The 27,923-nt window shown below is 41.4% G+C and overlaps 1 protein-coding gene across 1 annotated transcript in view; it reads right to left on the reverse strand.

The window, feature by feature from the left end:
• The window catches only part of ITGA9 (integrin subunit alpha 9), a 214,506-nt gene that overhangs the window by 143,095 nt on the left and 43,488 nt on the right, over positions 1 to 27,923 (reverse strand). The window contains exon 15 of the mRNA XM_052693234.1: positions 23,526 to 23,686. Within this exon, the coding sequence (XP_052549194.1) occupies positions 23,526 to 23,686 (161 nt within the window). The remainder of the gene's footprint in view (positions 1 to 23,525; positions 23,687 to 27,923) is intronic.

The raw sequence follows: 27,923 nt of genomic DNA on the forward strand, positions 1-27,923 counted from the left end.
GTGATCACCATAGGAACTGCAAGCAAGTTAGAGACTACACTCAAAGTGCAAAAAGCCTGGGAAGAAAACAGGCATCACAACACAAGGGCAAGAGACCGGGGCAAGGCAGAGGGTGGAAAAAAAGAGAAATCATAAGTACCTCCCCTACCTCACACCAGATTACTGCTTTACAGCAGAGAATCGAACTCAGACCTCAGGACTTCAAATATATAAGATTTCCTCTTAGAGAAATGCCAGCTCCAAACAAAGCTCTCTAGGACATGCCAAGTTTGGTGGTGGTGGTGTAAGAGCTTGTGTGTTTTTTTGTTATTGCTTTTTTTCCTTTCTTAACTTTGGATGATTTAAACAGGAGCCTGGGTGGTCAGGAGCACTTGTTAAATACTGGCTGGTTCACAAAGTAGATGGTGACAGCTTGTGGTAGCAGCTAATAAAGTGATTCCCTTATTCCTTCAAGTTCAAACAGTAGGGATTTGTGCCTTGAAGATGAAATGTTGGGATTTCTTCTTTGCTAGAGGCAGTAACTCCAAGTATGTTTAGCATCACATTTGTCAAACTACAGACACTTAGAAAGCTACTGGATGTCTCACAGTGAACCAAAGAGGGACCAGCAACATTCTAGGGCCTGTTTTTATTCTGAGAAAGATCAAACACAGGACCAGACCAGAGCAGAGACCAGAGCAGTCCAGACCTGAAATCACCCAAAGCATGGAGATGAGCAGACACTTCCTATCTTTACATCTTTAGTTCAGTGATCACAGAACCACAGAGGTTGGAAGGGACCTCCAGAAATCATCGAGTCCAGATGATACTTCACTGCTTCCAAAGTAATTTATAAAATATGGAGTACATTTGAGAGGAGAAAAGTAATTATTTCACCATTTGCTTTGTGCGTGCATGTGTTTTTTTAAGAGGTAATACTCCTACTGATGTGGTATTGTTTGTAACAGCTTGTATTTCTAAGATTCCTAAATCTGAGCTCCAGGCATTTTTTTTCCCCACATGAACATCTGTCCTTCTCCGGGTGATTCATGTCAGAATTTTTATCATGTTAAACTGCTAATAGTTTGTATGTGTGTGTGCTTTTAAGAGGCCATTTTACTACTGATGTGGTGTTGTCTCTAAAAGCTTTTATTTCTAAGGTCCTCAGGTCCAAGCTTCAGGCATTCTTTTTCACATGAACGTTTTTCCTCCTCTGAGTGATTCATGTCAGAATTTTCATCACGTTAAACCATTAATAGAAGAGACACGGCTAGAGGTTAAGAGGGCAGTCTGACATTAAAAAAGTGAGGATCACTGTTTAATGTAATTTTAAGTGATTGGAAAAAAAATAGACAAGCACTCAAGCGGCAAGCGATGCCAAATTAAGTTTAACCAAAACTAGAAAAGACTTTGATGAAATTCAGAAGCATATAGAAAATTGAAAGAGTAGGCCAGGGCAAACAAAATCTAATTTTGATAAATCCAATGTAACAGGCACTTTAGAGAAATAACTTAGTTTATACTATTGGGTACCACTCACAAGAAGAAAAGTGAGTAGCACTATGAACAGATCAGGAAGAACCACCTCCTGCTTCCTGTCTGACAGTAGCCTGAAAAAAGTACATTTAAAAGCACGTGGAGCTTCTGCTAGAAATGAAGAGCACAGATGCTTTATCTAACATAAACCAGTTCACTCTGCTATCTGTAATGATTCTCTCACTGAGTCCAAAAACTGAGTAAAATACGGCCTTCCAGCTGAAGAGCTGGCTGAGGCTTCATCAGTGAACAGTGCATTACAGATCTGCCTCTGAAACGGAGCAGTAGTCCTGCCTCAGATGTCAATGCTGGGGGAAGTTTTGAGTCAGACATCATTCAGAGTGTTTGCAAGGTTTCCTGCACCATTTGGTAAAGTCTTCCTGTATGAGAGTGTTTATGACCTTCCACATAGTCCTTTCTTCAAAATCTCAGCCACGGAAAACATTCATTTTTTAGGACTGTAGATCACACCAAGAGAGTATTGGAAAGCCTGGTAGAAAAAAATACAACAATGTGCCTGCTGAGTATGAATATACTGACTTGGGATTCTCAGAATTACAGTAACACCCACCCTTGCCCAAGGTAGTGGAAGATTTATTACAAGGAATTAGAGTTGTTTCTTTGGGTTAGATGAACAATGAAGTCAAATTCGGGTATCTTTTTTTACCCACCACACATTGAGATACAAATAAAAGTCATTTTAAAGCTCTGGAGAGCTTTTATCTGCATTTAAGATTTGTTTAAAAAAAAAAAAAAAAAAAAGAGAGGAGAGGCAACACCACCACCACATTTTTATAGTTCCACATGTTCTAAAGCTTCAATTCCTGAACAGACAAAATGTGTTTCCTTGATGAAAAGGCATTCTAAACTAATAACACAGCACAGTTTTCAGTGGTGCTTACAGACATATTGCTTGTGCTGCTTCTGATCAAAGATACTAAAGACAAACACCACTGCTACATTTCTATGCCACTGAGTTACTGATGTGAAAATACTGATGGTGTTCAGCATGGCACGACTAACACAAACACAAATTATAGTGCAGTGGAGATGGACTCACTTCAGTTTGCCCTGGTCACACAGAGCCCAACCCACTAAAACCAAGCCTAGAACAAGCTCCTGGCAGAAACACAACCCTGCCCATTGATTCTCATACAGAATTCCACGTACATTCTCATTTTGTAGGCTAAGCCTGTAAAAGAAAATGGCAGGCTGGCTTCTTCCCTGACCTTTCCTTGGACTTCAACTTCCTACCTAAAGGAAAGTTCAGGTTCTCACAAAAATCCCACGTGGAAGGATCATCACATGTCACTGACATCTGGAAGTTGTGTGTCAGCTTAACTTTTGACAAAAAAAGGCATTTTTTGTACATCCAGAAGTGAGTGGTAGGCATAACACAGACACCTGAACCTGCAGCTTGATTTTTGAAGTTTCAGATACCCATCCCTTCAAAGGAACTGCTTTGACTGACTTCAAAAAACAAGGGATTTTTTTGTTGTTGAAGAAATCATGTTAGTGAAGGACTGTCTGAAGAGCTGCCTGGCTGAGGCTCACTGTTATTTCATGTCCTGAGTCATGCTGTTTACACTGTGTTGAAACACAGTGGCATATAATTACGTATGCAATAAGCTCATGGGATCCTCAGGCAAACACACTCTGTACTTACATCCTGGAACAATTTTGAGCTTGACAAAGTGAACTCTGATGAAAATGAAGAAGCAACTGCATTCCCAGTCACTGGTGGCTCAGAAGACATCCATACAGGCACATGCATGTACAGGATTAGATCTCTACTTACCAAAATGAGAATGACAGCTTCCTTTTGAGAGCATCGTTTTTTCTCTTCACTTGTACTAACACAAATGGAACCATTGGAAAGCTTTCACCTTTGTAGAGAATCAACTAAAAACTCTGTTACTAGAGAGTAAGGCACATTATGTAATTACTGGAATCAAAAACAGAGCAGGTGGGGTAGCAGTGGAACAAGAGGAGACTGATCTACTTTCTCATATTTCTAACCATTTCTTTGGAATTCACTACTATAGGCTCTTGGGGACTCTCCTAGAAAAATGAGAAGGAAAAAAAGAAAAATCACTGTTCCTGAATATGTCAACAACAACAAAAATCAATTTTTGGCAGTGCAAAAAAAAAAATAAAATAAATAAAACCATTACCACAAGACAAAATATTGGTTATGGTAGATTACCAGGCTGCTGTCCAAACACAAACCAGAAAGAAAGTACTTGTGCCAAAAGTATAACGTTTAACTGAAGAAAACACATACATAGATGAAGGCATACATGAAAGAGCAGAACAGAAGCACTGTGCTTATGTCTTTATGAAAGATACTGACTTTATAGTCTCCTGAGTTGACCTGCTGGCTAAATCTATCGCAGCACAAGTAACATAGCTTTATAAGGAACAGTGGTTCAACTCAGATGTCTTTATCATTGGATTTAACCACAACTGCACTCCCAGACAACAAGGCAAAAGAAACTATTATTAATGTTAACCTGGGAGCACAAAATGGTTAGTGAATGTCAGGAAATCACAGTACAGTGTGAGGTTGTTCATTAAGAAAGGCATTTTGTAAGTTACTCTCTAGGAAGACTGGTGACAGAGCAGGCATGGCAGCTGCACGCAGTCAGAAGGCAGCAGGGCCATAAAAACACCAAAAAACAGATTCAGTATCTGGCTCCTGTAGAGGAAGAGGGCAACAAAAAGAAGGGCTGGGAGAAAGCTGCAGAGACAGACCTGACAACAGAAAGCAGAGGAAGATGAAGCCAGGAGAGCAGCATCTATTGCATGTACAAAGCTCACACTGTGAGCTTCTCTCCTAATACATGGGATTAAAAACACAGTAAAATACTGCATGTTCAGGCATCTTAGAGAGACCAGATTCCGTGCAACATCCTTTTCATACTCTGGTTGATACTGGTAGGTAGATTCAGCTGGGTTCAAGCAGTGCAACCCACAATGTTGCTTTATGAACAAATACAAAAGCAGTCTGTTTTCTTCCCCTCTGAGTACAGAGCAATGGCAGTTCAGCCATCAGAAGCCTTCAGGGACACTTCTGCCTTTTACAAATTGCCTTATGCCATGCGTGCAACTGAAAAACAAAGCCAGGAGACTCCGAGCGCTGTGGTTTTGTCAGCTTCCTGCCCTGCCAAGGCTTCCTTCACATACTGATTGATTCACCTCTGATACCTAAAATATCATTGTGCTAATCTGGGAGAATGTTTATTATACAGCCATAAATCTTCACAGAAAAAACATGAACTTCCTGCGTAGAAACCATGAGACAAGGCTTGCTGATACAGACAGCTTCATTAGCTGCAGAAAGGTTACGTGCAAAAGTAGTAAAGAGCAGGGTGCACATCATTTTAGTCAACAGCATTTGTAGCAACAGCACTCCTGTGCCCAAAAGGTAATTTGTTTAAGTTAACAAACTCCATGTCACAATCTCAGCTTGAGCAAGAGCTTAGATTATTTTACATGTTTACATTTTGAATTTTTAAACACCACTTGCACACTATTGCCCGAGCTTCCACTCTTGTGGATCCTGGCGTAGAAATCAATGACCGCGCCAGCTAGCATGGGGAAAAAGTGGTATCTCTGGAACAGATCAGAGAAACACAGGCATGAACGGCATCTTCAGCACTGTCCCTGCATGTAGCTGGATGAAGTCCATGTCACAGAAGATGACTGCAAGTGAGCATGAGAGTTAGAGAAGAGGAATGCTCTCTAAAAAGCCAGCAGCAAAAGCTGCTATCCAGCGCAGCTATGTAGAAGATGATTATTTACTGCACCTGGTTTGCAGACAAGACGAAGGCATAAGATTTTCCAAAAAGAAAACACCAGGCACTTGCTTATAATATAAAGCTTGAAGTGAAGTTACCACGAGCTTCTTTACATTCCCCAAAGACAATGTTCAAACTCACTATTCATTCGCTTGGCAACATGCTGCAGCCCACAATTTTTGTTATCTTTTCTCACTCAGAGATGAGCAAGCGAGTTCAAAAGGAAAGAAGTCGCAGTGTGGCAACGTACATGTTAAAATGAAACAAATACAAATCTGGAGAAAGCCCAAAAGATTAGTTTTTCCCCTTTCTTAGTTTCAGTACTAAGAAAGGAATTGCTTTTGCATTAAATACAGCAGTGGTATGCTACAGAAAATAAAGTTTCTGTGTTGAATATTGATTTAGACTTTTTTAATCCAGCATATCGTGGGGCCAACTCTGCCTCTCTTTCATTTTAATTTCTTGTAGCTTTACTAAAAATAAGCCACTTTACTGAGATTAACTTTTCCATTCATGGGAGAGCAAATTATATCAGTCAAGCATGCAGTGGTGACCATATAAATACAGAGCATGCTTTGCTGCTACAGGGAGGAGCTGGCACAAAGCTCTGTTTCACCTTGTCACCATTATCCCACCCCTGCAGCAAAGGCCCTGCTGATTAAAGTGCCCTTTCACTAACAAACTTCTTTTGACTGCCCATGCATGCCTGTCCAGTTGTTTCCTTTGAAGTTTTCCTCACTGTTCTTTTAAGGCAGGAAATGCACTAAACTCAGCAAAAGCAGAAGCCAAAGACATGGAGAAAGTTTTACATTTATTACAGAAACCAGGAAACAGTTACAGAAATAAAAAACAAAAGTACCATCATCTTCCACAAAAGCAGTGCTCCACTGGCAGAAATAGACCATTTTTTGTCCTAGAAGGACAAAAGGCTTCAGAGAGGGTGGCACAAAAGGTGAGAAACTCCACCTCTTCCAAAGCTTTTAAGATGAACATGGTTGGGAAAGAAAGATGCAATGTCTTTTAACTACTTCCTTGCCATGCATTTAAGAAGTTAAGAAAATGGGACAGGCTGGAGTTAATCAAAGTTGAGCAAACCTTTTCAGATGCTGTTTTCACACCTGCTGTCCATCAGTGTAAACACCAGGTCCATGAGCCACAGACACAGCGTGACCCTTTGGGATCTGACCACTCCTCCCAGGGTTCTGGTGAGAGGGGATGCTCTCATCTCCTGAGAAGTCAAGAGAACTTACAAATGCATGTGAGCAGTGCAGGGCTGCACATGCACAGCTCCTCTCTGCAAGCCCTAACAGAAGGCAGACGGTACTCACAAGCAGATCACAAACACCAAGGCAACAGATCCCTCTCCTTTGCTGAGAATCCAAAATTCAGGCTGCTGCTATGCAGGTTGGGCCAGGGAGCATGGGATGATGACTGCTGTGGTAGAGGCAAGCTTGCCCACAGCAGCAATGATGCATATTTTATTATTGTTGTTTTAACCCAGTGACAGCAAGAACAACTGCTCTCCTGCAGCTCTCTTCTCTTCCCATGGTATCAAAAAACCCACCCTTCATCCATAGGGTTAAAAACTTAAAAGAGACTGAAGTACATCCATTGCTACGTCTTAGCAAAAATGCTGTCTGCTATAGAAAGGTGATGACATCTGATTACTGTCCGTAACCTTCTTCCCCAGCCAAGTACCACCACTGTCACTATATTTATTTCATGAAATCCCTTTCAGATCAGCACAACACTTTCCATTGATTTTGCTGCAGTTCAGACCACATTCAGTGTAGCAGCTTCACATAAGGAGGCAAGCCCTATGCATTCTCTGGCTTTTACAGGTATCACTGACATTACTTAGGTCTCACTGTGTGGTTTCAACAGTTACTTACTTCAGCTTAGAAGAGGAGGTGACAATGGCTCAGCTATTTCCTACCACACTACATGAAAGATACTTTACTGTTTCTTCCATTCCAGTAACCTCTCTCTCTGAAACTAGCTGAAATTCAGTCTGTCAGACGGATGCTGATGCTATGTTCCAGTCTAACAGCAGACCTAAAAATAGATGGAAAATTGTTTGGAGATGGATTAAGTGGATCTTACTGTTTACTTTGCAGTGAATCAAGTTAATTACCAGGCAGTGAAAACAGCTCCAAAAAAATTAGATCTAATTGGAACTCAAAACAATTAAAAAAAAAAAACAAAAAAACCCACAACAGAACAAAGTGGAGAGGAGAATACAATTTTCTTCTGGCTTTTCCTAATAGTCTCATCCACATGTTTTATTTCTCTTCCCTATTTTTCTGTTACTAGAGACAAAAACGTAAAAGGTCTTCATGGTAATTCTCATAAAGCACATGAATCAGCAAAAACTTGATGAAATTCCAGCTCCACTGCTCAACATGGGAACAACAGGAGAAATGTTTCATCAACACCTTTCTCCTTGATGGGACTGGGAGCCAAGAAAGCGTAATGCAACTTTCTGGTGATACAGCTAAGCACAAAGCAAGTGAAGACAAAAGTCTATAAGCTCTCACAGCCAAATCATATCAGTTATTAAAATCCAAAACACGTCAAGCATATTTTCAGTTGTTAAGATTTACATCCATTCCCCAGCCCTCCACAAAAAAAATAAAAAGTTATTATTCCTATCCACGAGGGAAAAAATGCTTTCACAGAACAATAAGAAGAAGTACTCTTCTCCACATCAAGGTAGAAGTGCTCTGAATGCTTAATGCAGAAGTCATATCTGAATTTAATTGTGCCTGCTTGCTTGCAGAAATGTTTAAAGCAGCTGTGGGCATTACAAGGGAGCAGCAAAATCTTACAGTACCTGATCCTGGCAGAGTCCCCACCAAACCCCTTGTATTAAAGTTCCCATTTTCTGCTCTCTACGTTGCAGCCTGCTCCTCAAACCCACAAATGAGTAAATATTGTGAATGCTGTCATACAACTCATTTACAGCACTCCGTTTCCAACGAAGCAAGTTCCAGCCTTACACCCACTTAATTTTCAAAAGATTAGGTTTCAAAAGCAAGGTAGCTTTACAGTCATTTCAAACACAAAAAAATAAGCCGTAATGCTACTTTGAACTCTCCAGTGAGAGTAACATCATTTAAAACCACTTCACCAGCACCTTTCACAGCTGTCGGGTTGTTCTCTGAGTCTTAATCCAACTACTAATCCAGCTACCAACAGACAGGTCGCAACTAACTCCCACATGATACTGATTGCTGTTTTAAAAGCAAGGCAGGGATACGTGTAGCATAATCAGACATAATACAGGGGTACACATTCACTAATTACAAATAGCCATCACATCACATTTCAGTGAAGATGAAGAAAATTAGCAGGATTTGCTTGCATAAAAGACTCCTATAACTTTATAGCCCAGAGCCAGCAAACAAGAAGAGGAACATGACAGCATTGTGCTGTGCTGGCTTTCATTCCTTTCCACTCCACTAGACTTTGTGTATCCCATGTTGAGTTGAAATTTATAGCTAAAAAGTCTAATGTTTGCCTTGTTATATGACTGCAGAGAATGGGGGAAAAAGTAGATTTTTCACTGCACCACTTCTCTATCCCAGCTCTCCAGCTAAAAAGGAATTCAATTCCCTTAATAAATAGAATGCTGGAAACAGATTAGTAGATCGTTACCAACTGATCATCTCCCCTTCTTACCTAGCAAATAATGTCAGACAACACTGGACTGGACTGAGTGGGATTCATTTAGTTAAACGTAGACAAGTGTGTTCCAGATGCTACCTCCAATGAGTCGCCCTTGGCTTCTGTGTGAGCCAGTGGAGATGCAGTCAATGAGTACAACTGCCCTTCCCCTAACACACATGAGGAGCAAGCCAGGGGATTCATGCCCTAGAAATATTTCTCACCAGTAATCAAAAGGACAACCAGAAGTGAACAGCTCTAGACAGAAAGCAGGGAGATGAGTATCACCCTGTCATGCTTGGAACTGTCATTTAAGAGAGAAATGGCAAGCAGTGCTGGCATAAATGAGCACTGTTGGTATCTTGTTCCAGGAGAAAACAAAACAAACCAAGAAACCCACACCTTAAAATCATGCTATTTTGCCCTGTAACAGAATGATTTGTTCCTCCCTAGGCAAACTATGGGGTAACAAACTTTGATAGTTCATTTGGAATGAAATATGCTCAGCATCATGGTTTAGTCCCTTTGTATTACTTAGGAAAGGCTGTACAGGGGAAAAAAAAAAAAAGCTTTCTTCATGCAGAAACAAAAGTTACACTTGTTTTTAGTCTTTCAACAAAACCTGAAGAGTATCTGCTGAAAAGATACAAACGCAAATGTTGCATTAAAGCATCAATACATTAAAAGTTACAAACAAAAACTGGCGGAAGAAAGTTTTGATGAGCTGTAGGTATAGACTTCATCAAACAAAGTTGATCTGCATGTGTTGTCTACTTAAGGCCATACTCACCTTCTCACTCACCAGGATACCTTGCCCTGCCCGATGGAGCATTTTTGTATATGCTGCATGCAGCTTTTCACAAATACCTTTTACCCCTTGTAGTTACATCCATAAAATGCAGTCTGGAAAGGGATCCATTTGAGATTACTACAGCATAAAACACGCTGCAAACGTCTCTCATTCCCAGCAGGGATCTCCCTGCCTGCATTAGCCAGTGGAGATCCCAGTGCAAAGAGGGTAAGAGTAGACCTGGTAAACAGAGCTGAAGGGCAAAGGACTGCTCCTAGTTCTGCTTGTCCCTTCCAACTCAAGCCACGCTGTGATCTGATGATTCTATGACTTTGTTAACATGCTGTAGCACAGTACAAGTTCAAGTCACACTACAAGTTAATGTATTTATATAATACACCTTTAGTGTTTTTCCTTTTTCCTCAAGAAGGTGTTTCATAAGCTTATTTCTAAATATGTTTTCATTTCAAACAAGTTTCGTTTAGGGACAATCTTTGTAAATATAATTACCATAAAAAACAACATCATTCCAACTCCAAAGTAACAGAAATCAGGAGCAGCATAAGGGTTTGTTAGACAAAAAGACTACAGTTTACTCTAGCTTGTTTCTCAGAAATGTGTGACTTGTATAAAATAGAGGATAAACCGAAAGTGTATACTGAGATGTAAATATTAGTCAAAATATTAGTAAATTAATGGTAATAACACAAATTTAATAATAAAGATTTGTTTGTACAGACACTTTTTGACCTGAGGGCCTTTCCTAAGGGAATGAAAAACTTGCATATTTTAAGTTATTTCCATCCATCTGTCTAGTGAAGCAGTCCCATGGGCCAAGACTTCTATCATCTGTGTTTACTATGTACATAAGATAATCATCTGCAGACCACAGCTTGATACAGACTTGTCTTTCATACCCAGATATGGTAATATGCATCAAGAAGAAAAATAAATAAATAAATCGCTTCTTGCAACTTCTCAGAATGAAAATCTTTTTTGAGCACGAAGCGCAGACCAAATGGTGAGAAAAAAAGATGAATATTTGACCCGCACAAAGCTTGTATGCGAATGAACGCAAGGAGCAGTTTGCAAGAGAGGTGCACTGGATTCCTTTGTCAAAGCCTCCAGTCAGCCACGGGTCCAGCACGGACCAGTGAGCTCCTGGTGGAGCGTAAGTTTGGCAGAAAGCTCCTTGGTAACCGAAGCCAACCTACACACTGTGCTCTCCAGGGGTCATAAATCAAGCTTTTTGAGGGTAATAATGAGCTGTTGGCAAGAGTAAACTGCAATACATCGGTTTTTGTCTCCTGGCCTGCACCTACCATCCAGCCTGGCACTGGAGGAATGTATTCAGCAGAATGTGATGAGAAGCAGTAGCAGGAAAAGCAGCCCTCTAGGAATAATGTCAATGCTGTTATGAAGAAGATTCCCAGATACTGATCTAACCTGCTTTATAGCAAGCTCCTTGCAAAATACATGGCAAAGCGTAAGCGTTCATCCAGCTGATTTGATTACCTTTTATCTCACATGAAACACAGAACGGTTTGGCTTGGAAGGATCTTTAAGATCATCTACTTCCAACCCCTGCTGTAGGCAGGGACACCTCCCACTAGACCAGGTTGCTCACAGCCCCATCCAGCCTGGCCTTGAAAGCTTTCAGGGTCAGAGCATCCATAGCATCACGAGCAACCTGTTCCAGGGCATCACCACCCTCACAGGAAAGAATTTCTTCCCAATATCTAGCCCAAATCTACCCTTTCCCAGTTTAAAGCCATTTTCCCTTGTCCTGTCACTACATGCCCATATACAGGTCTCTAAGAAGCTCTCCAACCCTCACACTCACAGGATTTGAGGAAAAATTAAAACAAAACAAAACACCACTGCATAGGAATACTGGGAAAACATGACAATTAGAAGAGTATCATTTAAAGAGTTCTTCAGTGTTGATACTAGGATGATACCTAATGCATACAGTGCAATATATAGAAACATATACCCACACTTTTGTCAGAGATGCTCCTGATTTTCTCTTTATACCTACTTAATTTAATTTCACTTGCTGCTTCTCAACTACCAGCAGAACACTGCACTGTTCACGTGGCAAAGACTGCAGCTAAATGAAAAAACAAACAAACAAACCAAGCACAAAGCTTTACATGAACTGAGGACTGGCTTTTCACAAGCTTTAGGTTTTTTTTTTTTTCCTTAATGCACCTCTGAACTGGTTCTGACTTTATTTTCTTTCTAGTTCTGAATGGAACTAGACGGATGAGAGCGCATCCATTTTAGAAACACCTCTGCAACACAGACAATCCAGAACAAAAAAATATAGAAAAGGAAAACCTGCTGTAGGACTTCCAGCCTAAACTTTGTCTTCTCAAAAGAGCTAGATAATCTGTATACCCTTTTGGATTATTTTTGAGGCGTCTACTTTAAGAAAATCACCCCTCAAACATCCAAGCCTTACAAGTTCCTCCTCCATGCTGGTAACTGCCTCGCTGTGTTTTTAGCCACTAGCACTGCTGTTGTTTACACAAGGGTTTGTACCAAAGGCAGACCCCCAATCCCAACAGCTCACCATCAAAATTGTGACCTGATGCAACCAGTCACAAAAGAGACAAACAGGTCTTAGGCAACATAATCATTAAAGTTAGATGCACTGCTGTAACTTAATAATCCCACTGACTTTGTGGTGCAATGATGAGGAATTGTGGCAGCTCCTGTGCTCTGGCACAGGTGGGAGCAGTGACTCCTGAACAGGTTTAGCAGTCAAAAAAACTACTGCAAGAGACCAAGGGAACCCCAGCAAGCAACACCTTATCCTTTTTGCCTTTGCAACATTCTCAAGGCTGACAATAGAAGAACCAGTGCATTAAGGAAGTGGGGACAGATATAAAGTAAATATTTACAACAGTGAGAGACTAACACAATAATATGTTAGTACATGTGTATTTCTTAATTATAACACCTGTATAATCATTGATTACACACGAGAGAGTTTGGCTAAGCAGGTTATGACACCAAAAAGAATAGATAAAGGGCTTACCCTTGTGCTGGGCTCACTGGAAAGCTCCAGTAGGAGGTATCTCCAAAAGAGATCCTTCCCCACTGGCAGTCAGCTCTTCAAAGGGGTCTAGGAGAGGTGCAGCCAGGCTCCATCCCTTCCAGCAGCACAGCAAATTGCCTTCACTTGTGCTCCCAGGGCTGATCAGTGCTCGCCTCAGGTGATCAATCAGAGGTTCAGGCTGTGATTCAGCAGTTCCCATACAGCATGTTAAACTACCTGCCTGCTATTCAGTCTCCCAAGCCACACTCAGAAGTTTTCAGTCAAGACAAAAGAGGTAACATTAACACCACTACCAAGGTATGCACAGATCGTCCAGTCAGAAACGTTACATTTTTAGGTAGGTGTCTCAGGGGGCAGAAGAAGGGCACAGCACTGATCATTCCCCAGGGCAAGCATCTTTGTATTGAACCCATCAGTTTTGGTAAACACAGGACATCAGATCATTTTCTTACAGAAGGGAAGAAATAAAGCCAACGTCGAAAGTGATCAGAAACAATGCAAAGCAAAATAAAGCCTGTTCCCAAAGTAGTAAGGAAAGAAAAATGAACCATCACAAATATTTAAATTGTTTATATAAAGTTTAAAAATAAATGCTGGCACTCACTCAAGTTCTTGAAAGGGGCAAATGAAAAAAAAGAGCCTCTCCAGATAATATTTATTGCCTACATTGGCTATAGCATCACAGCAGAGCATCATGCAATATCTCCATGTGAAGAATGCACTTGCCACAGCTGTGTGACCACGCAGCAGCCAAGCAGAGATGCACAGCACAACCTCCTCCTGTGCATGTAGCAGGAACAGAAATGCCAGATGTGGAATTACTGCCCAGTTACAGCTTTAACGCTGATCCATGCCCCCATTCTAGAAATATTCAGTGTGTTCAGGAAGGCTTTGGTAATGCTTTTTTCAGGGAGAAAAGTCTCCTCTGGTCTCCAGGCAAAATCTCACCCCGGGCTAAAACTGGGGATAGTTTTTGCAATGGATTTCTATTGCCAGGGTTGCACTGCTTGTGCTATCTTGGCAGAGGCTGTGGACAGAGCTTCCAAACCTGGCTGTGATCCAGAGCTCAGCCTTCCAAAGCAAGCTCATGGTTTTCGCTGCTGCTATCCGAGAGCAAACCAGGGCAGCTTTTATGGAAACAATGCTGCGGGGAACACAAGAAAATGGAAACTTCCTCCTCCAGCTCCGTTCCTGCAGCTGAGCAGTAGATGGGTTGAAAGCCTGCGTGTGCCAGGGCCTCCACCAACATCTCCAAGTCACAGGGGATTGCTCACGAGATGCCAGTGACAGCTGCACAGCTGGAATCTCCTCTTCACCGCGAGCAGCGCAGCTCGCTGAACAGGGACAAAACAGCAGCAGTTCCCAGGCAAGCTTCTTCTGGGGCAACAGGCATCTCAGAATCACAGAAAGGTTTAAGTTGGAGGGGACCTTTGAAGATCATCTAGTCCAGCTCCTCTGCAATGAAAGGGACATCTACAGCTAGACCAGGTTGCTCATAGCCCTGTCCCCCTGGCTTTGCTCGGGTGTCACCTAGCACAAATGGAAACTAAACTCACTTTCACAGGGGTAATATTTCTCATATCAAACTGGATTTGTACTCTGTGTATTTATCAGGCACTTGACCAGGGCAAGAAGCAGTTGTTCCTCCAATAACAATCATTTAAAAGGAGTAGTTTGTAGCTATTACAATTGCACGAACCCACCTGCTTTCTCTGAATATAGAAAGCTTTATTTGAGAAAACTATAAATATATATATATTCTGATTGACAATTTTTCACTCTTGTTTCAAAGAGTTAGTACCTCAAAGACAGAATGCAACCCGAAGAACAAAATCAAAGTTTCCAGGTTATGCTGCTTCAATGCTGCACTTGCAGGGACTTTTGTCTCCAAATTTCCTATCTGGGGACTGAAAACCTAAAAACATTCAGGACATCTCAGAGACAACCTTAGCTATCAAGTCCATTGTTAAAACATCTATGATCCACAGCCTGTTTTTGGTGAGAGGGGAAGATGGAAGAGGGTAAAAACCTTGCATGTATTTCGACATCTTCTACCCACAATTTTTCCAGTCTTTCCAGATTCTAGAGCAAAAATGCATGAACCACATTTGCCCAGTGACAGGGCTTCATGTCTTACTTGGAATGGATTTTAAAAGCCTTTCCATTGGACGACTGTCCACATACACTCAAGGTTCACTGAAGCCTCCTTTTCATGGCTAGAGATATGTTTCACTTCATGCTTGCTAGATCCTAGCAGGTCAAAAACATGTGAAAGATTGTACAAATTTATATGACATACTCTATTTTAAGTTGGTTTTTTTTTGTTTTTGTTTCTATTTTTACACTCTTTTCTGTGACTTTAATGTCACTTCCCTTATATCCATTCCTGCCTAACGAGAAGCTGCCTCTAGATGACTGCTAATAGGATGAAAATTACTAAGTCATGACAAGTTTAATCAGTGTTATTTCTGATTTATTTTCTCAACTAAGGAAGTCTTAAGTAATGCAGAGCATGGGCCAAAAGAAGGAAGTAGTAAATTTACTTTACTCTCACATTAGATTCTTTTAGATTTAGAGCTAACTGTTTATACTTCAGTCTAGAATTTAGCACCAGGCCTGGGTCTTCTCCCAGGACAAAATAAATGCAGTGTAAGCTATTAAAGGATTCTACTCCTTTTCATTATTACTTGTTATTACAATAACTCTATTATCCAGTCTTAGCCTTACACAATCAGGTACATTCACATATTGCAGACCAAAAAGCCTATCTAATGCATCCAGTTCTTAAGGACATGTTGAATATAAACTCAGGGAACAAGCTGAAGCATATGCCAACAAGTCAAAGGCATTGTAGACAACTGGAAAATAGTTCTAACTCCCAGAAAGCTTCCAATTTCAAATATCTGGAGGAGCAGAAGTAGAACAGGACAACTTGCAGGTTCCAGATACGGAACACTAAATATTCCCTCAGATAACTGAGACTCTAGGAGATGTCACAGAGTTGTACAAAGAGAATCAGTGATGAAAACTTTGCAACAGACTGGAAGTGTATGGCCAGGGATGCAACTTTTTATCACCAGCACAGCCATACCAGCTATAACTATCCCATTAGATACAGAAATGCAGATGGGTGCATGAAGTGAGGTTGGTGGCACAGAGTATGGGCCTTACCTCAACTGCTTCTGAACCTCGGGAGTTCAAGATGAATTCAGTTCCACAACCGAAGGTACAAGTTGGAGGGAAAACAGAACAGAGACATTTTCTGCCAAAAAAAGTCTGTGCCTGTAACATATTACTCCCACATTTCTTCAAGCACATTATCAGGTACTTTCAATATGAATTAAGGCACCGGATTAGCATTACTTGTTGCCAACCAAACCAAACCTAGCATCTCTAAGAGTCTCCCAGGAGACCAATGTCTATTCTGACCATCAGAAGGTTATAGATTTGGAACACACCCAGAATCCACAGCCATCAAAAGGGATTGCTTTCCTTCTATCCCACAGGAGTTTTCTGTTGGAAGATGCCTTCAGCGTTTTCTGATCAAGTGCCTTGCTCATTCCTTCCTAAGGGCAGCAAAATGAAAAGGTGATAATTTTAGGCACTCCCCAGTTTGGACAGGATAGGCTGATCATGTAGATGTGTATCCAAGATCATGGCACAGACTGATACTGCTCCATGTGTTATAAACAGGAAAACCACTAAGACAAACAAGCTGTCCCCTATTGTAATTTTCTGTAGCAAGAGCCTAGCATTTAGGATTAAGCATATCCCCTCTCCCCACCTCACAAGTGTAAATTTGTCCCAAAGAAGTACTAATAAACTTTTAGAGTAGAATGAGCCATCACATCTTAAGTTCGTGTAACTCTGTATGAAAAATAAGCTTAGAATGTTTCTAAAACAGTAGCATTGCCACCTTTGTTCTTTCCTTCCACCTGAGAAAACAAGCAGTTTGGTTAACCAGGACTGCCAGAAAAAGCAGAAAAAAATATTCCTTTCCATCATCACCTGCCTTTTGGAATGACTTTTGCTAAAACAAAGCTTAGCACCTCTTTAATCTGTTTGGCTGCTCACTTCCTAGAAGAGCTGTCACTGGGAAACACAAAGAATCCTCTCAGAGGAGCTCCATGGAAGACCTCTCCCAAATTATGATCTCTTGTATTCCCTTCTCTAAAAGAGCTGTCCTCTGTCCAGGCCCAGATCTGTCCCTCCTGCTCCTCCAGAAGGTTTAATTTCCAAATGAAATTTCTTTTTGAAAGACCAAGGTTTGAAAGGCACCAAGGTAGCGGACAAAAAGGCATCGGTGGGCAAAATGTACAGCCAGGCATAAGTCTGCAATTAAGTGTTTAAGAGCAATAACAAAGTGTCATGCTTCGTACACACCTCAGAAATAAATCTCCATTAAAATTAAAGAAATGTGATTTTTTGCAGGTTGAGTCCATAAAAAAATACAATTTTTTCTCCCTCTGTAGAACATATCAAAGGAAGGAGAATGTCAAAGGGCTCAAGACTGAAGATCTGGATCCCATTAGGGACTAGCAAGGGACACAGCAGATGAACAAAGGTGGGTAAAAAGGAAACAGAAGGAAAACAAAGCTGTGCTTTAAGTGCTGACTGAGCCTCGTTCAATATGATACCTACTTCATTTCAGGAGCATAACATCTTAACACTTGGATTTATTAATGTTTTAATATTAATTTATTATATGCAATTTATCTGACAGCAGTTACACATGACAACAAATTTCCACTTGGGTCATAAACAAAGCATTTGGCCTTTTTCATAAATGCTGACTGAAGTTGAAGCAGAAAAGTGAACTAAAGGAAAATTAGTTACTCTGCTACAATTTGAAAGAAGATAGGGATTTATTTTCTGCTTGTTCATTGATTTTGTCATCAACAAGCCTTGTACAGCCACTCTCCATCCAGGCACAAGTGATCTGCCATCTAATCACATCACCAATCAGTGTGACAAAGCAAACAAAAACACAGTGAATTCTTTAAAATCTGGGAAAATGGAGCAAGAAGAGAGCATCTGGACAAAACCCCTGCCATCAAGCTCAAAGCTGAACACCTCCCATTGGCCTCAGGATACAAGACCAAGCAGCCTTACTGGCTACACTGCCCAGTGGCTGAAAGGCCCCAAACAGCTTATAGCACAGGATCTGCCACGATCTGCTCGCCTACACAACGGCTCTACCAGCCCTAGCAGTTATTGCAGCACTTCACCACTTGCAGCATGGGTCTCCTCTGAAACGACGTTAGCGCCAGGAAAATTTGGCTGCTTCAGTTTGGCCACATTGCATGGAACAGTTTTGAATTTGGTCTGGAACTTGCTTTTGATGAATCCTGCAAAAAGCTGCTGGAAAAGCCAACCCCATGATAATTAATAGTATTTAAATTTTGATATTGCTAATGCTTAAAGGTGTCAGCCTTCTTGCCAACTCCTAACACTCTTTCTGGTGCATCTAAATCCCTGCATTTACAAGGCAATGAAAAGGAACCCAAAGTAATGCAGCTAATTGTTCTTCCCTCACCCGCATGAGTTTCTCAGAACAAGCACACAATTTTTCCTCTGCTTGGTCCCCAAAAGGAGAGTTTTGATCACATCAGAGCAAGGTGACAAAACACACCATATTCACGTTGCCAAGACAGTATGTATTTCATTCTGCCGGAGGGAAGCCAGGCTGTTAACAGATTACAAGCTCACTTTGCACAGTTTTGGAAAACAAAACTGTCCCAGAAGACACGCTCCTGTAAATAAGCTTCTGCATTTTGTGATCAACTTACCTATCTTACCCAGCCTTTAATATTAAACATACGCTATGGCTACGTCTGGATATGCCTGACAGTTTTTCCCCACTGGCTCAGCAATGGAGGAAAAAATATAAATAAAACAAAAAGGAACGAGTCGTAAGATATCAACTCTGGTATTGGTCTTAGAGCTCTCTTTCACTGCAGTCATCATTCCTGGCAATGCTACAAAGCAGCTTTCGTCTCTCTTAGTGACTTTAAACTTCCTGCTAAAGGCTGGAATAGGTCACTGCTCCCCTTGCTTGCCCAGTCGTTCAAATCCTGTGAAATTCTAGATAATTATGAGTAGGTTTTCATAGCTGCTGCTGTGAAATGAGTCTGTGCCTCAAGCATTATCCCCCTGACTTGCTCCAGTTTCTCTCTTCTCCCACACAGAAGCAAGCAGGACAGCTGGGTCACTACCCAGGGGAGCTGTACTTCACGAGGCGCTGGTTTTCACCTCCTCCCCTGCAAAGCATGGTTATCATCCATGCCCAACACACAATCTCTCACAACACCAGATTCTCAGCATAGGTCTCAACACACGCGGGCAACAAGGCTCAGCCTGCAGCCACCAAATCCAATGAGAGTGCTTCTCTAGTCAAAATAAATAAATACTTCAAAATAAGCTTAAATGTCCGCGGGCATTTCTCTTCATGCTGTAACAATGCTTGTCAAACCTTAACACGGAGATGTTAATCACTGTCAGGTAGCTTTCAGGAAGATGCCTGGCAAATGATCAAGGTGAAGTCATCTCAACATGACACATGACAGTGGGGCAGAATGCTGTGCCAGCCAGACTCCAGGAAAGAGCAGAGTATGAGGGATTAAGAATAAAAGAATAAAACACGTGCATCCCTCTCGGACAGATGAAAGAGCTACACAGGGAAAAGCAATCACAATCACATACAGTGACTCAATTTCGTGAGTACTACAGACTAAGCTGTGTGAGATCAGCAGCTCAGAGTATCTTCAGGGACCTGATAAAACAGCTGTACACAGCAGACAGAGGTGAGATATGTAGAAAGGAAAACCTTTGGCTACAGAGTTCAGCAGTAAACAAAACACGTAGTTGTACAGTTTTTGCTCAACAGGTAACATTTTATTCCAACCCTGGCTGTACAAACAGCATGAGCTTCTCACTTACATGCCGTTATGAAGTCCCACCACTTCTCAGCTCCATCCTCCCTACCAGCTATGACTGGATCCAGTTAATATGACAAGCAACTAGAGACTGCTTGCAACTACCAGACAGTCAATGAAGATAAAGATCTCTGGAAAATATAAATGCTGTGTCCGGTTTAATCCTGTGCCAGGACTGCTCATGGTGTTTGAAGCTCTTACAGCCTTCACACTGCACACAGACAACAGAGTGGTAGCAAGAGACAGCTTAGCTGGCTGGCATACAGTGAGCTAGGAAACCACAAAGAGCTTCTTTAATACATATAGGAATCATACATGGGGCTTTCACCAGCATCCTCACTGTGATTTTTGTGATAAATCAAGGACAACAATACTTGGCTGCACGTAAACCTGCACATACAGCTAGCTTACCTTGCTGTCTGAATCAAGTTCTCTTGCCCAGTACATAGACAAATCTACCCTTAGTATTGAGGGAACCCACAAAAGCTGGTGCTGGATTCACCACAGTTGAAGTAGAAGGTTTGTATCGGCATCACAGACAGAGGAGTTACCACCCAGCAGCAAAGCATCTCCTGAGGGGGAATAAGCAGCATCCACACAGCATCACGAGAAAATCAGCAATACTTCTGAAGGTCATAATTAACGGCCACTTGTACCAACTCTTCATTTTCTACTACCAGTCAAACCTCCAAAGGTTGTTTAAATTAAATGCAGCCCTTGCAGACGACAAAGGAGACACTGTGAGTATTAGAAATTACTGTCAATGCATACTAAAAAGTTAGGGTTTTCTGAACTAGAAATCAACAAACAGTTTCCAACGGACAGAGGGGGGAAACAACTGAGGCTCTCCTCTACTTCCCCACACCCAGTGCTGTAACATACTCAAAGCATTTTCATCAATTCAAAAAGAATTTCCACATCCTCTGACCCCAGCCAGAAAAAGTACATTTTCTCAGGAACCAGCACAACTCTACCAATTTGAACTGTAATTCAGTAGCCTGTCTTGTACAAGATCAAGTTCTGAGCTGGACAGCTTTGATAACCGTTTATATCAGCCGTGCAGTTACGAGGAAAGACAGACTTTAGCACTCAAACTCAGTAGCAGAAGGACAGTAGCTCTTGTCCTGAGAGAGCACAAATAGAAAACAAGTCATGGTCAGAACAGCGAGGATTCTTAACTGCAGAATGATTTAACCATTATCCTTGCCAGTTCATCTGCAGCCTTCAATTCTTTAGTGCTTGGTTTCATTGATGTCTCCTTAGATCTCAAAAGAGATCATAGTGAGCTTGTACAAACCTAGTTCTTTCATGAGTTTCTTCAGTCCTCCAGCTTTACATCACCAGCACACAATAACCACTTGTTGCTAAGACCATGCCACCCCGCAAGGCTTGGCACAGGCTTTCATTTAACTAAGGCAATGTACAGATCTGTGCTGTATGACAATTGGACTGGGTGCCTTGCCTACCTAGGGCGGTTTGTCAAGCTGGCACATGAGGTCATGCACAAGTCCAGACAGAATCTCTATCCCTCATCACAGGCATTACACAACTGACAGCTTCATATTAACCTACAAGTCTACTTATCACCAGGGACTCAAACACAGAATACAGTGAATAGATTAAGGATGCAACTGCAAACAACTTCATCAGCCATGGAGGCGACAGTAAACCAAAGGGCAGAGGAACGCTTAAGCAAAGTACTTACTAAAAAATACTTGAAGCCCAGGCCTTTAATCATCAATTCCATCGTAAAACTATGTGATCAAGGAAAGTTTTGGTCAGAATTTTGGACACTTCTTTATGTTTCAAGTTTGGAGTTTTCATCTTGTTTTTGTTGTTTTTAAACTAGCTGTTACTTAAGGATATCAGTGCGAGATCATGACCTCATTATTTCCACTCCTCCAGAGTCTGTAGGTCTCTCTTTGATGTTTCTAATGTCACACAGTCTCAGGATATCACCTTTCCCATGAAATTACACGGATTGTCCCTCTCCACTATTTGCATTCTCCCTCATACACAGAAATGATGCTTCCTGCGATTCTTCCAACTGTGAAAAATAGCCACTTATATAAAATACAAAGCCACCAGCCTTGTTTTTTAACCAGCTATTTTAAGTTAACACATCCAAACATTTATAAACGTTTCTCTTAACTATAAAAGTCAAATTTTCCAGAAACTTTCCAGAAAAAATAGTTCTTACCTTTGCAATCCCAAGATCAGCTGCAAATGCTACAATAAACGTAACAGTTTTTTGGGCATATGTTGCCTTTTAATATATTCTGTACAGTAGCCAAAAACTTCAATAGGACTAGTGTGAAAGAAATCATTATTGGCTTAAGATAGAAAGGGACATGCTCCTTTTCACCTAAACTCAATACATGGAAGCCTGAACAGATGTGCTTATTTGAGAAAGATCAGAATTATTAAATTCACAGCTACTCTTAGTAAGAAAATGTAATCTTGTCTACATTTTCCATCACAAGCTTTTCCTCAGCAAAAAACAAAGTTTGCTCCAGAAACAAACAGGAAAAAAAAAAACACCATGGAAGATATCTAGTCACTTCTCAGAGATCCATAAACTTCAGATGACATCATTTCCTTAGTGGTGGTCCCTTTATTTATTTGATTTTCCCTCAACAACCCTGCATAAAATGTTGATAAAGTCAAAGGATGAACCTTATCTCCCGTTCTCATGATATTTTAGGTACATAGAAGTTTCCTGGAAAAGTTTATACATTTAGGGATGTTTGGACCCACTGGTTTCTCAAAAATAAGGCAGTACCAAGTGACATCCTCTGAGGTTAGGTCATACATTTCGATGGGAATCTGTCCCTCAGCAAGAAGGATATGAAACTCACCCACACAATCATACTACCTCATACTGCTCTCTAGGGTGGTGGTACAGATTAGTGCTTCCAAGACTGAGGCAGTTTAAAAGGTAAATCTCCTTTCTATGGAATTTTCAAATCCATTCTAGATACAGAGAGAACGCACTAAAAAGAAAATAAATCTGTTTACTTGGGAAATAAAATGGCATTTGTACAGCATTTCTTCAACAGCTGCTTATGAGCAAAGATAGCACAAGTCATGAGGTCTTATCTAGCAGGCTTGGAAGAGTTTTGTCACATGAAGAACAGACACCCTCTCTGTCCCACCATCTCTGGGAAGTGCTTTCTATATTCTCTTGGTTCACGATGTAGATGAAATTCAGTTATCCCAATGGTAATTTTAAGCCCAAATGAAAACTGGTGTGCTTTTCAAACCTGAGAGTGCAACAGCTTTAGGAAAGATCCTACATAATAATCCTACATAATCCATGTCATTCCCATGCAGATCCCAGTATCAGCCCCAGGTTCAAAGGAAAACACCTCACAAAACTAATACATCAAATTTGCTGCTCCTGCCAAAATAAAACTTTTGCTTCCTTATTTTGAGTAAAATGATGGTAACAACAAAGCAAGACAAAGGAATAACTCCCCCACAAACGTACCAGATGAAAAGTAAAGCAATTACATATTCCTCACTAAGTCTCAAAAGCCCAACAGCGAATGCTCATGCTGACAAGGCATGCCAAACAAGAAGTTCAAATATCCCACTTGAAAAACTTCATCCACTTGGTAGAAAAACTAAGTGTGTATGGAGCCACGCTGCACACTTTAATTGTCTGGCTATTTTGGGAAAAAAATTAATAAAAATAAAAATAGGTGTAACTGCAGTTAGGCCAACGCAGATAAAGATAGGAATGAACTGACCTTGACATATGCTAGGAAATGCCTGCATTTTTCCTGCATGTATGACAGTTCTAACTTCTCTGTGATCTGTCCCACCGTCTCTCCAGAAGTCACAAAGTAAACTCTGGGTTGTTGGCTCTTTTCCTTCTTTGCTACATCTGCAGTCAGGTTATAATTCAAACCTGTTTCAAAAAAGAAAAAGAAGAAAACAAAGGATGTAAGTGAACAATAGCTATATTTCAGCCCCTTATCAATGGATCCTGTTGCCCCTGAGGCATGCACACTTAAATAAAGGTCAGGCCTTGCAGTCCCTCAATCAATCACCAAGTTTCCTGTGGCTGTGCAAAACCAAATCTAATTACTGACATACTCCCAGGATTTGTGCCACTGGCTTCCCAGCCCTTCCTGAAGGATGCTGAGCAGAAGTAGGAAGTCATGTAAAAACATACCTAGACAAGCACACTTTAATAAAAAAAGAAAAAAAAGAAGAAAAAAAAAAAAAAAGCATTAACTATGCTGTTAACAGAAAAAGCAACAACACGATACAAACAACAAAAGCCTCAAGCTTTGCTTTCCTCATACAAAAGGACAAACTAGATACGAGCCAGACAGGATGCAGAATTTCCTAACAGTTACTTTTGTTCACTTACAGTCATCCTTGCATTTAGCCCTTAACTAGAGATCACTGCCTTGCACTTGGTATCCTCCTTTCAGACAGCACAGATCCCTGGCAGCTTATAAAAGACATCCTCAGAGATTAACCAGCTGTATCTCCCTAAATCCTGTTTCCTGCTGCTCTACAGCACAGGTAGCTTAACACAACGGATGGATTTGCAGCTGGATGTATCTGTGTCCAAAAGAAAACTTGCTGTATCAAGGAGCAGTATAGCAGTGAAATAATCAAACTGTACTTTTCTGTCAACAACAAGAGCAGGGAAACTACAGTAGAAGTATGAAAGCTTGCTCTGCTGGCTGCAGACAGAGGAAAGGCAGGCCATAGTCCGTACCGTTTTCAGCCACCATCAAGGCAATAAGGGCAGTACCATGAGATCGATCCAGTATAAGCTTAATGAGTTAATTATCTTTGTACACCACAGCCCACAACAGCTTTGGTGCTGATTAATTACATAAGTAGAGTGTTTGTGATATTATTACTTTTTTATTCATGTTTTAAATTCCTGGTGATTGATGCTAGATAAAGTGCTCCATTTATATATAATTTTTTTTTAATCTGGAATTCTATACAAAAACCAGCATGAATGTAATATATGACTAGACTCAGTGAGGACTTCTACCTAATTTCAGGAAGGGCTCTTTGTTGTTGTCTGCTGCTTGTTTTGTGTTGTTATCGTGTTGTTTCTTTAAAATCACTGAGAATTGGTTTCTCAAAATTAATGCTGCCATTCATGCAGTCACCACTAATCCCTATTATTCACTAACTATTCACTAATGTCTCTTTACTTTGAAGAATTCATTTAACAATAGCATAAACTTGGTGCAAAAGCCTGTGTGGGCAACTGTCATCTCTGTAAGTCACACCCTGCCTGCCTCACTGTGCTACATGATGCTTTTCTGATCAGAAGCTCAGGGTTTGGCCTGGTTGAAATCCCAGCAGTCTTTCCCTTTGAAGCGTTCACATCCCACACCCATCCCCGATTTTCCCTTGTCTGCTTCCAAGACCCCACATTGAGGCGTGCAGGCTGAAAGCTGTGCCTCCCTCCTCTCGGCGACACCGAGGAATTGTGCCAGCAGACCCGGAGCAGCCTGCGTCTGCAAGGCCACACATCCCTCCAGAGGGGGACAGGCTGTGGCCAGAGGGACAGAGGCCCTGAGAAAGGCTGCGTCCCACCACCAGCCCCACAGCAGGCCTCAAGCAGAACGTTTCCAGCTACCACAGCAGCAGTGGATGTTTTCAATCAAACCGCGCCGTTCCCATCCCCCCCCCCGCCCGGCCACCACCTCCCCTTTATTTTGACAACTTGTTTCTATGTTATATCCAATGATGACACATCGGTGGAAAAACTGAATTATCATGAGTAAGGCTTTTTTCCCCTCACCCCCTTCTCCATCCTCATTGCTTCCAAAAAGCCACTGGAGGGGGGGAATAACTGGCAGACTCATCCCTCCTGGTGGTTTAAGTTCTTCCTTCTCACCCAGCAGGAGATTTAACTCTTGCAGGTAATGCTCTCAAGTCCCCCTCTGGCTGCTTTAAGCATAGCTAGCAATGCTTCTGGGGATCTGCCTGTTCACTTCAGGCAATTAAAGTAAAATTCTAACATGGATTTGATGAGCTTAGACAAACATTCATTTTTCTAGTAACTATTCCTTTCCCATGTGCTAAAGAGGTGTCGATAACAGCTCCTCTGGGAAACTGGGTCACATCTGCAAGACAAACCCAGCCAGCAGGGCAAGCAAGTTACTCCAACAGGTGCCTGGCCACCACAGCAACATACCTGCGGAGTAAACAGCATTTTTATAGTGGATTCCCATTCTTAGGTAGCACAGCACGCAAGCAGGCAGCCTGAAGAAGACACGAGTGAGGAGAGAGGGAAAACAAGGCAGCAGCATCCTATGGTTTGAAATAAGAACCGCTGCAGGCTGAGCAAAGGAGGGCCTGTAAATCCCCAGCCAGTAGGCAAAACCCTTCACGGCCCGCTCAGAGGATACCATGGTGCACAAAAAGCAGGGTTCAAAATGCTCTGCAGGAATAAGCACACCCGTAATGTCCTGTCAGACTGGCACTGACCTGGGGTTGGAGAGCACATGGAGAAATTAAAGAACTTCTTAAATAAGAATGAAAAGTCCTTGGAAGAGGAACGCGTTTCTTCACCTTCTATACCAATAATTGTGAGAATAAAATTATTCATGAACTTTGCTCACAGGGAAAACTCTTAAATACGAAACAGCTATTTAGAAAGTTTGCTCTGGCAAATGACAGCACGCACAGGACATTGCCTTCCATCCTTTCCCAGAAAGCCTTCTTATCTTCTGTCAAATTTTCTGTGTCATTCCTAGCTTCTAAGTAGGAAGTTAGCTAAGCTGCCCCGAGCATGCACTGAAAAACACATCCAACAATGCTGCTGAGGGATTCAGAGGGTAGCAGTGATTCAGGCCTGTATCCAAGTGGATGGGAAAAAAGAGACAAATAACATTGCTGCACCAAACTACAGCAGGATACAGATAAGGAGTGCCTACTTTTGTCAGGTTTTGGATCAGGCATGTTTCTTCAATCCTAGAAACATGTCAAAGCAGAGCAAAAATAAGAAATAATCCATTATTCTGAACTAAATCTCAATCTAGACTCTCAGATAACAACATTTGGTGCATGAGAACTGCCCCAGAAATGTATCAACACACAAGCAATGCACATTTGAAGCAAAAAGCAAGGAGAAAGTTTGAAGAATTACCTAAGGTATCTAACTGTAGCCAAATACCCAAAAACTTTTGCTTTCACAGCCACTAAAATTCATCTAATCCATCTACTGGTATTGGTTTTTTAGATTTTAATGTTGTACAGGAAACTATCTAGATCATGGCCACAAGTTAAAATCCATTCTCTAGATGGACTGAATGCAATAAAAGGAACTGATGCATGGAGATACCAGCAGCTTCTGTTTCTTGTCCTGGTCACTCAGAAGTGTGAAGCCTGAAGAGGCTGCTGGATCCTGCTCATCCAGGCTAAAAGAGAACTTCTCACTTTTGCCTTTTCTGAACTGCAGTTCAGCCTGATGCTCAGGTTCATGAGATGTAGCTGTGGCCAGGCAAAGCATGAAACATCACTGAACAAAACAACCATGGCAATTCTGAGCATACAAACTCTCAGTATAGCCCATAAAAGATGACATGAATAACAGTGACTGTGCAGTGCAGAACCCCCCAGGAGCCTTTGATCGTTATTTCCAGGACATGACAGAGTCCCTCTTGTCTTTATCAGTACTGCTCATGCCTCCTGTAGCCCCACAGCTACCCTGCTATGCAGCCATGTTACATGCCAATAGCTATATCAGATCTAAACTCAACCTGCGTCCTAGCGTAGAAGCTAACAGAGGACAGAATATTTTCTGCCACTTTAAGATGCTACGGGATTTTTTTTCCTTCCTTTTCTTTTATTAAACTGTGTGTAATACATACATCTACCTAATCCAGCAAAGCTACTTCCTTTCTTTCTCACCCTGTGAGAGCAGCTGACGCAGGAGGAGAGAATTATTCTACAAACACTGAAAGTCTGAGGGGGACAGACAAATCACTGTATTTCTCACAAATCCAAGACATACCAGTGGCTGGCTGTGTTTGTTGGCGGATGCTCAGCCCTCCAGCTAGCACTGAGGGAGAGTGAGGGATGGACAATGCTTGGCATTTACAGCAAAGCACATGATTCAATTGGGCATGGCTGTTTGTTCAGGCAAAATCATTTCTACT

This window comes from Tympanuchus pallidicinctus, unplaced genomic scaffold, assembly GCF_026119805.1.
Source record: "Tympanuchus pallidicinctus isolate F22 unplaced genomic scaffold, pur_lepc_1.0 scaffold3, whole genome shotgun sequence".
In the NCBI taxonomy this organism is placed as follows: domain Eukaryota; kingdom Metazoa; phylum Chordata; class Aves; order Galliformes; family Phasianidae; genus Tympanuchus; species Tympanuchus pallidicinctus.